At 44.1% G+C, this 12,229-nt stretch overlaps 1 protein-coding gene across 1 annotated transcript; it reads right to left on the bottom strand.

Moving 5' to 3' along the window:
- Positions 1-3,596: 3,596 nt before the first annotated feature.
- On the bottom strand, positions 3,597-9,638 carry LOC121069113 (heat shock 70 kDa protein 12A-like). Its single transcript, XM_040554873.1, has 4 exons — positions 8,757-9,638; positions 6,169-6,393; positions 5,661-5,832; positions 3,597-4,784 (listed from the first exon to the last, which is right to left on the bottom strand). Exons 1-4 carry the CDS (start codon positions 9,036-9,038, stop codon positions 3,739-3,741), a joined length of 1,725 nt encoding a protein of 574 aa, XP_040410807.1. The 5' UTR covers positions 9,039-9,638; the 3' UTR covers positions 3,597-3,738.
- Between the last annotated feature and the right edge of the window lie 2,591 nt (positions 9,639-12,229).

Here is a 12,229-nt window from a genome sequence, read left to right as displayed (position 1 = left end):
CGCGACGGTGGCGGTTCTGCACAGCGGGCTTGCTTCCCTTTCAGTTTCTGAGAAACATCTGGCTTAGACAGCAGCCAGCTGGCAGGCTCCGTGGCCCCATGGGGGTACACGGGGCTGGAGGCAGATGCATGTGTCGTCTTCTGGCCATCCGCTCCTTCAGGCTCTGGCAGCAGGGACTCTCCCTGCAGAGCTCATTGATGGCTAGGCCATGAGAGCTGCGAGACTGTCCGTGTTTGATCCTCCTTTAAAGTTGGTCATCTGCTATGTTAAGTTTCATGTTTAAGACCAATAAGTCACTTTATTATGGAACAGCAGTTAATCCCCAGCCCGATAAATACAATACATATCTGAGGAATTCAAAAAGACAAGCGAAGAGAATTCTTTCTCCAAATAACGGGAATGTCGATGCCCACTAAGACACTAGGAGTGTAATGGCATAAGGGGGCCAGTAGCCAAGGAGAAAGCTGAACCGAAGCGTACCCTTGGGGCTGTGCTGCTGCCCTTCTTGCCCCAACAGCCATGTCTGGATCATGGTCCCCATTATGGCTGCCCATAACTGCCCTGCCCATGGTGCCATGGAGGGACTGATATGTCGGTTCACTGGCTGTGTACACACAACCCACACCCAGAAGCAAAGAGCACTCACCGGCCCTGACTTGGATGTGTGGTAAAGATTATCCTGTGGGTGTGGAGAACAGTCAGATTTGGCAGCATCACTGATAAGCATTGACCTTGTGCCAAGGGGCATTGAGCAGCTTGCTCCTGTTCATCTCTTAAACAACCTTTGTGGATGGAGCTCCTCAAGCTTGGTATGAGAGGTTGCTGAAGGAGGGAGTCTTGTGGTGGTGGGACAGCCCTGTTTTGGCGGCAGAAGAGAACCCTGAGGGCCACGGTGCCCAAGTGAAACGTTTTGCTTCATTAGTTGTAAAATGAATATTAAAGTTCACAACCCTGAATATGTTAATGAGCTTAGAGGAGTACATGCTAAACATATATGACTACAGTACTCAACTCTGCACCCAAATAATGCAAAATGTCACTGCAGGGAGGGAACAGATAAGATTAGGATATTAAAGTGTTAGGAGTTAGTGTGAAAAAAAAAGAAAAAGGCAACCAACAACAACAACAACAAAACAAAACAGAAGAAGAAAGAAAAAAAAGGGGAAGTAGGAAGAAAAAAGAAGTGAAGATCAAGTTGGAGTGAGGAAAAAGGAAGAGCTGGGAGAGAAAAGAAGAAATTGGAAACCTAGAAGAGGCTGTGCCCTTTCTCCTCCACCAAGACAGGGATGCCTTCTTGGTAAGCTCTTCACCTTCACACTGTGGTGAGGGATACCCAGGATACCATTTTGCTAGCACTATTGTTATATATTAGTGCTATTGCAGTAAGTGTATTTATTAACGGCAATTCCTAATCTGTTATATCTGTCTCCTTATTAAATACGTTCAACTTTGTAAAACTGTCTCAGTGAAAGTCCTTGGCGGTTCTCTGAAACAGGCAAACGTTGGACTGCAAATACTTTCAACTTTGTGAAACTGTTCCAGTGAATGCCCTTAGCAGGGCTCTGAAACAGGCAAACACTGGACTCTGGTAAGTCCCCTTTAATGCGACAGTGGGACCATTGGTTAACAGACCCTGAGTGCATGACAGGTTGTAGAGGAAGCAACAAACCTGCAGCTGTTGAGTTTAATTCTCTCCCAATGCACTGGGTTTCTCCTAATGTCTAACCTGAACTTAATGGAAACGTCACAGTCATGGTAAAAGGAAGAAGGGAGCAAAAAATAGCTATGAAAAAATATAGTCCTGCACGGAGAAGCACCTTATAATCTCCACATTGCTTTCACTAGTATTGCAGGTGTGTCTGGCAGTTCCCTCCTACATTGAGCACTGTGGACTTGAGTGGAGCTGTGTTGTACTTTGCACTGGCGAAAGTGCAAATTCAAAAGGGCAAGAAAAATACAGAGTGCTCTGTCTTAAATTCTCCTTTTCTCTCTCCAGTGGCACAGACAGACTTGAAACAGGTTTGGTCTGGGGACCAACCACTGCCAGACTGGGAGCAAGAGGGACAAAAATAATGGCATGGGGAATGTGCAAACCATGTGGACCTTAGCCACCCAGAATAGCCCTTATGTATTTTACAGAAAAATATCATCTCACTCTATAGAAATCTACTCAGGTTTCTGCTGTGAGTATTTTTAATGTGCATTTAAGATTGTAAACATGAAAACACATGTATTGTATTCAAAATAGTTCAGCTTTTATACAGCATGAGGCATAACATATTTACAGATTAAACCTCTGAATCCTGTTCTAATGGCTGACAAGCATTAAGTAGATGGATAGCAGTGGTTCTAACACAGTCATTGCAGCTAACGTAGATTCCAATGCTGATTTTTAATTCAGTGTATCTGAATGAATATTTACACGGGGACAGTTCAGCATTAGGCAGAGAAGCTATATCCTTAGCACACACATATACAATAACAGTTTTAAGGCCTGATTGGGTAGTGGACTTGTTGCTATGTAGGCAGGACTTCCTGCTCGAGGAAGTATAATCCACCCCATGACTATAGTCACTCAAGCTTCATGACATTTGAAATGTATCGGGTATATCACATACATTCTCGGGATGAGGATTATTGAGTGTATGTATTTCGTGTAAGGATACTAAACGTTTCATCACAGTCCAGAGTTTAACATACAAACTAATTGTTAGTATAAAGCATAATGCAGAGAGTGTTAACCAAACAACAACAGGGTGAAACATCTTGTTGAAGATTCCTGTGGCAGTTGGCGACCATCCAAACAAAGTGTCCCACCAACGGTGCTGTTCATCTTTCTTTACTCTTTCCATCACTCGGTGTATTTCTTCTATATCATGATGGACAGTCTTTTGTCCATTTTCTCAAACTTGTTTCATCAACAGCTTCAAGTCTTCATATAACTGCAATTTCTTCACCAGGGTAAGGTTCATTCCAATAAGAGTAGGCAGCAGATCATGAAGTAAAGTATAATTGGGTGTAATAAGTTGGTAAGAGGTGACAGGAGCTGAGTAATTAAAATCACATTCTAGAATTTTGGTAAAGTTACAAACACAAACATTAGAGTCATGAAGAAAGTTAACTGCATCCCAGACAGACCCAGCACACTTCATTATTACATCCTTTTCTTGGACAAATTTGGATTCACACAGGCCACATTTTGCTGAGCCTGCTCACAGGTGCTCTAGACAGGAGGCAAAGAAATGAGCTTTTATGGAAATAGAAAACATTAAGCCCAAGTCAGTGATATAGGGAGTATCTTCAGCTGGACATAAGGGCTCAGGCAACTGCATAAGCACTATTCATATCCATAATATTACAATCTAGCAGTAGTATCTGCCCAGTCAATGAGATAAAACCACCAAATGGTTTAATGGAAACACAACACTCACATAGGTTTTGGATACTAGCTCCCAGATGTCACTGAATTACTGCTTCACATAGTACTTTTGACTGGGACAAAAGCCCCTTAATTATACATAACATATTTCTAAGTGATGTTCTGAAGAAAACTCTAATCCATTTAAATGTCACCCCTGGCAGAATTAAACCTGGACTCCAGATAAAGAGACCTGATTTCAAATTAAGAATGGCTAATAACCTTTATGGTCCATTTGCCTTTTCCATTGTAGTAGTTGGTACCTACCGCTTAGGCTGTCCCTTGAATTTGTTGTCCCTGCTGCTCTAAGAACCAAGCATTTACACAGTTAAAAAATCTATCACAATTGTCCGACTTTGTTTGGAAGTAATGTCTGTAGCTGTGGCTTTAAATTCAGTAAGCCCAAATTTAACATCCAGCCTCAGTTTGCGTTTCTTCCCCAGACTTGTGTCTGGCATTGGTACTGTGCATGAGCCAAGCAGTTCCATCCCTTCCTCATCTACATACTGAGGACACTGCTTTTCTGTGGAGTAGAAAGCAAAGCATACACTTGTCTGATCTGGTTCTACTGGACTGAAAATATATTCAGCAACTTCATTTATATTCACTGACTCCTCAATTCCCACCAATTTCTTGAAGATACCTTTGCAATAAACAAGCCCATCAGCTTTTGAGACAAATCGTTTACAAAAGTCGTGGATAGCAGCATCAAATCTTGTGCATACTTCTACGCCATATGTCCGAGCACTGATTCTTGAGGCAATGATTTTTGGATTGACTCCAAATAAAACAGCCCCTTTTGCAACAGCAGCTTGGGCCTCCATGGGACAAAGGATATGATACTTCTTGCTAAAAGCCTGATGGATTGCATCCCTCAAGATGATGCTAGTCGAAAAACCTCCCACAAGTAAAATATACTGTACCTTGGCCATCTCAGGCTTGCCAAGGATTTCCCTCAAAGTACCAACAATATTTTTGATACTGTATTCAAAAAAGCTCTTCATTTTCTCATATGTAATCATGATCATCCCATCACACCATACAGCTCCTGTGACTTTTTTGAAGAACTGAGAGATCTCCTTCCTGCTTTCTGCCACTCTTGTCAAGTTGTAGTAGCAACGTATGTAGACTGCCTCCCTGCTGGCAGAGCATTTCTGTAGACTGAAGTTGTACATCATATGTTGTAATTCGGTAGGGTGGTTCTTTACATATTTATCCCATACACCATTGTCAAATATTTCTCTGAGGAATGCACTGAAGTTTTCATCCACTCTGTTGCCTCCCCATCCACCTCCAGATACCTTGTGTAACTCCTTCAGATAATGGTTTTCTTGGATCTCATGTACTGTGATGTCTATTGTGCCACCTACACAGACACATACGCAAAGACAAATGAAGTTAGATGTTCTCTCTGAATTACATGAGATCCTTACTTTTCACTGAATATAGTCTTACTTTCTGAACTCCTGGGTCTCAGGTGTGCTTTTCTGCTGTTTTCTTTTTCACATCTGCTCTCCTTCTCTATTGCCTGTATGCCTTTAGATTTCCTAAATTTAAGCACTAAATTTAAGTTGACTCTTGCCTTTTGTTATACAAGCTCTGAGTTAAAATGAACAGTGGTGGTGAGACTCTGAGAAACCTGTGGTGCTCTTGATACTTTGTCAGTATTTGTTTGCAATCACCAGAGTGCTCTTGGTAGTAAATTCATGTCACTCTAAAAAAACTCCCACAGAAAACAACAGAAATTACTAAGTGGTGCTCTATTAACTATTCTTAATTATTTACTCTACAGGACCTACTAGTTAATCACTTTGGCCAGTTCAGTGGGCGCTGCACTTGCTCCTATAGAGGAAGCTACTCAATAGCGTGTGGGTGTGCATCAGTGGTCAGTGCTGGAACAGGGAGCAGGCTGATCTGGCATGATGGCAGGAGATTGTGCAGCGCCTGGCTGGCCTGAAGTGCTGGAAGACATCAGACGCTCATTGACCTACATTTGCCATGGATCAAGCCTTTAGAAGACCTGTCCTTTCTTCCCATTTTGCTGCCTGCCCATGGGATCTCATGAAGAAAGAAAGAAAAATAAAAATACCATGACAATCACAGTAGTGGAGTTCAAGCTCTGGGACTGCTCAAGCTCTGGGACTGCTCTGCAGTCCTTTGGGGCCCTCTGTGTTAGACATGGCAAAACAGCCACACTCCGCACCCAGCAAAGATTGTACCTGTTGAACAAGGAAAATTTTACCTCCACAGTCAACAACAATATACTGGATCCCAGGGGAGTCTTCAAACTTTTTCTTGTCACTGGCCTCTACGATAAACCCTTGTTGTGGAAGCTGTTTGCACCAGAGTGATGCAGCCTCTGGCTCCAGGGCAATAATCAGCTTCTCAGAAATCATGTCAGAGATGAGTCCTGCCTAAAATCACAACAGAAGTGTCAGTTCAGGAAAGGTGGCAAGATTGCTGCATGAACACCATCCGCTAGTGAGGCTGTTCTCACCCACACTGGAGTAATGCTTCTTGCACCACTGATCTCTGTGGGCTCATTTCTAGGCAGTGGCAGGGGAAGGGGCAGAGCAGTTGTTACTTCCAGCTCAGGACATCCCCCTACACACATATCATGGGAGATTCATCTCCCTGATGGATAGAAATTAGAAATGCAGGTTGTTTAAAAAAAGAACATTTCCTCTTCCTTGATAGGTGAAGAAATCTGAGAAGATAATCTGAGGAAGTGGGATAACCACTGCTTTTACCTCTATTGCTGCCAGCCGCATGAACTGCCTGGCAGCTGCACTCCATATGGCCGGGACAGTAATGACCCAGGTGATCTCCTGGGGGTCACAAACAGTGTGGAAAGAGGCCTCTTGGACAGTGTTCAGGGCATGTTGCTTCATGTAGCGTAGGCTTTCAGCAAAGACCATAAGTGCAGGAAGTGTCTTTCCATTGGTTGCTTCTATCTCCATGTCAGGAGTGACCTTCTACAATTGAGAGAAAACAGTAAAAATGTCTCGGGGTTAAATGTGGAAGTCTCAGTAACAGTCCTGTCCTCTTTACACTGAGCACTGCACAGAACATGCTACAGAAGGAGGTCCTGTCTCCAAATCTCAGTAAATTCCCCCAAATGGCTTCATTATGTATCTAAACTGAAGTCTAATAGACACAGGTCAGCTACCAAACTGCTTACCTATTATATTTCAATAGGCAAAATACTGGTGTGGTTGATAAGTCAACTGTTTCTCATGTTCCAAATTTTATAAAGACCCTATTGATCCTCCTGAACAATAGTGGGGATAATTGTACTTTCTATGTGACATCATCCTACATTTCCCAGACGTATGTACAGTGACTTCAGGTTGCTCCTATGCTCTTGTGTATGCAGTTAACAAAATATACACTGGAAAAATATACAGACAAATATCTGTCTGTTCTAATACAGTTTATCTGTAATGTGTCCTCTTGGTTTATGGGCTTATGTGTCTGCCTGGGTATATGTGAAACCTGAGGCAGATGGCTGCTCTGACACTTTCTCGGTCTCTTCCAGGAGCCCCAAACTTCCTCCATCAGTTCCTGCTTCCCTGCTCTGTCTAGGAATGTGGAAATTGTTGCCTGTATCCAAAGAAGTTTTGTAAGCCAGCCTTTACCACATGTTTCTCTTTGTTCTGCTTCAGCAGCCATCAAAGATGGCTCAAGCAGGCTGCCCAGGGAAGTAGTTGTGTCACCATCCCTAGAGGTCTTCAAAAAACATGTAGATGTAGAGCTTAGGGACATGGTTTAATGGTGGACTCGGCAGTGCTAGGTTAAAGGGTGGACCAGATCACACACACAGAATCACAGAATTGTAGGGGTTGGAAGGGACCTCAAAAGATCATCGGGTCAAGAGATCAACCTGCCAAAGCAGGTTCCCTACAGCAGGTTGCCCAGGTAGGCGTCCAGACGGGCCTTGAATATCTCCAGATGGTCTTAAAGGTCTTTTCCAACCTAAATGAGTCTATGATTCTATGAAAGATGGCCCTAAATCAGAACAATCATGAGCTGGATAATCAACTCCGTCAACTTGGGACCCTTTACAGCCAATGTAGGTAAGTAGGCAGGTCCAGGGTCTGCCCAGCTATAATAACCAGAAAAGGCTCTGTGCAGCCACTGGAAAGAAAAGCAATCTTTGTTCATTTTTACTTATAAACTCATTTCCTGCCACTGTTCCTGGCTCAGTCAACAGAAGGTGACGCGTATTCTCCACGGGCACTTTCTGTGGAGATTCAGAAATAACAAGGTAGGTATCTGGAAACTGTTGTTTCCCTCTCTTGTCTCTTTCTGATGAAATTTCCCTTAACCACTCACTCCGTGGGTGCAGAGAAATGGGCTTTAACTAAAATCTCTCTCCAAACGCCCTGCCCCAAAAGTGAGTAAGAGCCTATCACTCTACGGGTGACAATATGTCAGACCACATCGTTCACACCTTTCCTGGGGAGGGAAGTCCTTACAGCGGCCTCCCACCTCCCCCACACCTGGATCAGCACTCATTGCTTAGCACTGGAGAATGCTAAAAAGCAGACAAGGGACTTTATCTGGGGCTGACTCTGTGCTCTGGGTTAGTAGCAAGCACACATCAAGTAGTAAGAAAGACCTTGTGCAAACACTCACAGTGGAGAAACACTAATGTTGAGGGCATACAAAGTAAAATGAAAAGCACAGAGCCAAAGTGAACTAATAAAAGTAGATGGTGACACTTAGAAAAAGTTAATCTCAATAGGCAAAAAGCAGAAAAAGGTGGAAGACCTGTGGGAGGTCCTGTGGGACCCCAGAGCACAGACAAGGAAGCCCTGAGGTAGCATGATGTTTGGTTGAACAAACCATACCAGAAAAAGCCATGAAGAATTCTGAACTAGCACAGAGCCTTCGGAGAAAAACGATAACTACTACTTGCTTGAAAGACAGACAGACACCCATAAAAATGGCTTGAGCACATTCCTTTGGGGGAGGGATAGACAAGCTGACCCTGGGTCAACCCATCTTGAATTACAAGAAACTTCTTTTGTTTTATTTACAAGACTGAGGTAGAAAGTTCCAGAGAGAGGTTAGTTTCTCTGCTAAGTTCTAGAGCAGGGCAGTTTTTTGTTATGAACAAGTATTTGGCTTCAACGGGGTCTGCAGTCTCGTGAAGCCCTCAGCTAATTAAGAATGTATATCATTTCTTCTTCTGTTTATCAAAATGCCCTTTGACTTCTGTTCATTTATCTTGGCCAGCCAGATTACTCTGTTCCCTTCACCAATTCCTTTAATCCACACCCCTCAAATAAACAAAATAACTCTGACTTGCATTAGCAGTAACCACTCTACATACCATGTTGTACAGTATCATCTTGAAGTTCTGGAAGAAGTACCACTTGTCAGCTTCGCTGGAGGGCAGGCTCTTGTACTTCATCACAGCATCATAGCCAAATTTCCTGAACTCCTGCTTCTGGTCAAACAAGATGCATGTGGGTGTCTTCGGGGTCTTGAGACCATGCTCTGTTCCCCAGAACACCTGGCGGATTTGGTCTGTACCTGAAGCAAGGGAAAAACAGTACCCGCTGTAGGATGTGCCAAAATCTATAGCAACGACAAAGACTGAATCGCTGGCCATGTCTGACAGCAGCACAAACGAGCACAGCTCTGGGGTTACACAGGAATAAATATACCGGATTGGGATGAAATCGAACCTGCTCTGGCTGCTACTGCAGCATGAAGCCACCCCCACCCTGTCTTTATTGGCTGGAGGGAGATTCTGATATCAACGAAAGGAAAGAGCACCCTTTCTTGTAAAAAGAAGGGCTGAAACTCAAAGTATGTAAGCAAGAAAGTCCCTGGCACTTGCATTTGCTCTCTGCTCTCCTAGGGGCACAGTGCTGCCATTCATGTGGGCAAATATTTTCTCCTCCTGTAACCACAAGGATCGACCTGGCATTTTTTCCAACAGCCAAATCAGGATGCATGGAGAGTATACGGATACTTATCATATAGAGGGGATTTCAGAAGTTGACAGGTATGTTGCACAGGGGTTGTCTCTGGCTAAACTTACACTTTAGACTTATAGTTTAAACTTATACCTAGTAGGTCTGGGGGCTTGCAGGAAGGGAACTTCAAACATTTCCTGACTAAATTATTTCAAACAGTTCTGTTTCCTACCTCCTGTCCTGTGGAGCTTCCCTGTGGAGTCACAGGGTCAGTCAATCCCCTGTGATCAAATTCAGCTCTGAAGTATAAGGCACACCTTGAATGCATGTGAAAGGAAAAGAAATTGGAAAGAACAGTATAAACAGTGTAATAGATCCTAGACTTCAGGGGCTCCCTCTCTGTGCTCCTTTGTTTTGAGGGGAAAGGCTGACTTAAATGCAGATTTTATACTGAAATGTTGAGCTCAAATTAAAAAAAAAAAAAAAAAAAAAAAGGTATCCTCAGTTAAAGGCTGTAAATCAAGTGATCTGGCTGAAAACCAAGCCATTCAAGTAAACAAATCCAAAATCCATTTGAGCAGGAGAGAAATGGGGAAGTCCTGGGAGAGAGGGGCAGGACAGCCCCTTGCAGAGATCATGTAGATGTGGATCAGCATAAAGTGATGCATAGGCTTCCCCTGATGCTGCCTTGCTGTGGGAAGGACCTTGCTGTCTGCTCTACCTGTATCTGAGCTGCAGAAGCACCTGAATCTGGGATTGCCTTTGCAATAGTAGTTGATGTTTGGGGTTCTCATCGGGAAACGGGGCACAGAGCGGGTTAGAAATGAAAATCACCTTGAGAACATATTGCTTTGTTCTTCTCTATTAAAAACAAAAACAACACATACCGTATGAAGTTGATCTCAGCACACCAGCCACCTTCATTTGTTGTTCCCCACACTCTACAGTTCTGGGTTTTGTTTCTTTTCTGGGAGGTCTCCCTTTATCCTGCCCACTTCATCCAGCCCTAATGATTGCTCAAATCCTCCACCTATTTTTAGGAAACCCTGGCCTGTACAGTCCCCTGAACTGTGCTAGGCATCATGTGGGAGAGGGCTAGCTCACTTCTGCCAAAACTGCATCCAGGAATGTGCTGTGCCATCATATGCCCTGGAGCCTGTACCCTGGCTCTGATCTATTCACTGTCATGGATGTAGCCATGGGGTATCTGCTCATGAGGCTGGCTGTCTTTTATAAGGTACCTCTTTAGAGTATGTGATCTTTTTTTTCCCTTCATTTTAAGAATTTCCTTTCCTTTTTTTCCACAGAGAAATATTAAATGGCTCATGGCAAAAATCAGCCTGTGGAAACATGACTTCAGGGACAGAGGCCTTACATCTCAATGTGACAGAAAGGATGAAGGTGGAAAAAGACCTTAGGTGAGTCTGGCAAGCAGAAAATATCTTCTATATCCTCATTCTGGTGGTCCAGAGTTATGGACCCCTGCAGTTCCACCATTGTCCTTCATGTTCCCAGCTTCTATGGCAAGGGGTGTTAGGACAATAATCACCTCTTTGGCTGGAAGGGAAACTTGAGGACTTTTTACAGAGATAAAAGCAGATCCATGTGGACTGTTACCTACCCTAAGACCATAGTCCAGCTTGTTGAGGCTGGCAGTGCCACCAAGAAAAATACAACACAGCTAGTTCCTGGCCTAGTGCCATCCCCTGCACAGCCCAGCTGTGGCACGCATGGGCTGGGACACAGACATTAACCCTAAAATGTTAATGTCTGTGTCCTAAAATTAACCACAGATTAGCCATAAAAGGAAGGAAAGCAAACAAGCAAGCAATAAAAGGTTTCTTGTGACAGCACAGTTTTGGGCACAAGTTTTCATGGTGCCCATATGTGTCCTGGGTTTCTTCTTTCAAAAGAGTGTTCGATTCCCTCAACTACCCACCGCGCCTTCAGTAGCAGAAGCAAAGAACCCGCAGGCCAAGGCAGGCTCTAGCATTGCTGACAGCTACTTGGGAATATTACTGTGCAGTTTTGTGCAGGGGTGTCTGGGAACCATATACTTGGTGTTTACATAGCAATGCTCACACAGGAAGAAGCCCACTTCCTCCACAGCCTTTGGCGCTGGAGCCAGGGAAGGCATAGCCGTTCCTCATACCTCTGAGGGAGCTCTCTGTGGGACAGAAACCCAGCGGAGGATTTGACCACATTCCTCTTTTGGCAAGAAAAGGCCTGGGTATGCCCCGGCAGACAAGGCCTCCTTCTTGACAGAGACCTGCAAGCAAGTCCTTTGGGCATGCCTCAACAAGAATAACTGTGCTAAGCCTGAAAAATGTGATGCAAGATGCCACCTGTAGCTGCGGGTTGGAGAGCTGGTGGATACTGTTGGGACCCTGTTCCCTCTCCCTACACCACAACTGTCTGGCGTGCTTGCTCTCCCTAGCTCCCTCACCTCTCCAGCCTTCTCACTTGATTTCTCTACCAGTTCTGCAAAATCTGTTCCTCCCTAACCTGCAGATGTCTTTTGTCACACCTTTTCCTTCTGTACTCAGTCTGGCAGGAGTGTGCTGTGAGAAAGCACAGGGCTAACACTGGGCTCTGACAAGGAGTGGTGAGACTTCCCGGAAAAGAAATATCAATGTCCTGTCTGCAAGCCTGTCCTGGCTTTAAACTAGAGTCGAAGGGGGAGAGGAATAAAGCACGGTCTTTAGAAGATTTGGTCCAGAGTGCTTTTTTTTATTATTATTTTTTAACCTAAAAGCTGACCAGGAACTGGAGGGAGGAAGTTTAGCTTATGCACTTCATAGGTCTTTAATGGACATTTTCTTACCGACTGTAATGTGTCTTATCATTTCTTTCTTCCCCAGTGGACTATGGGACAGCGAGA

This window comes from Cygnus olor, chromosome 1, assembly GCF_009769625.2.
Source record: "Cygnus olor isolate bCygOlo1 chromosome 1, bCygOlo1.pri.v2, whole genome shotgun sequence".
Classification (NCBI taxonomy): domain Eukaryota; kingdom Metazoa; phylum Chordata; class Aves; order Anseriformes; family Anatidae; genus Cygnus; species Cygnus olor.
This window is presented reverse-complemented; position numbering and strand designations above follow the sequence as displayed.

What these genes read in the sequence shown, in the direction of transcription:
- LOC121069113 (XM_040554873.1), bottom strand. Translation starts at nt 9,038, where the DNA reads ATGGCCAGCGATTCAGTCTTTGTCGTTGCTATAGATTTTGGCACATCC. An exon ending in AGATGATACTGTACAACATG is followed by an intron (nt 6,394 to 8,756) that starts GTATGTAGAGTG and finishes TCTCAATTGTAG; the next exon opens with AAGGTCACTCCTGACATGGA. An exon ending in TGCGGCTGGCAGCAATAGAG is followed by an intron (nt 5,833 to 6,168) that starts GTAAAAGCAGTG and finishes TTGTGATTTTAG; the next exon opens with GCAGGACTCATCTCTGACAT.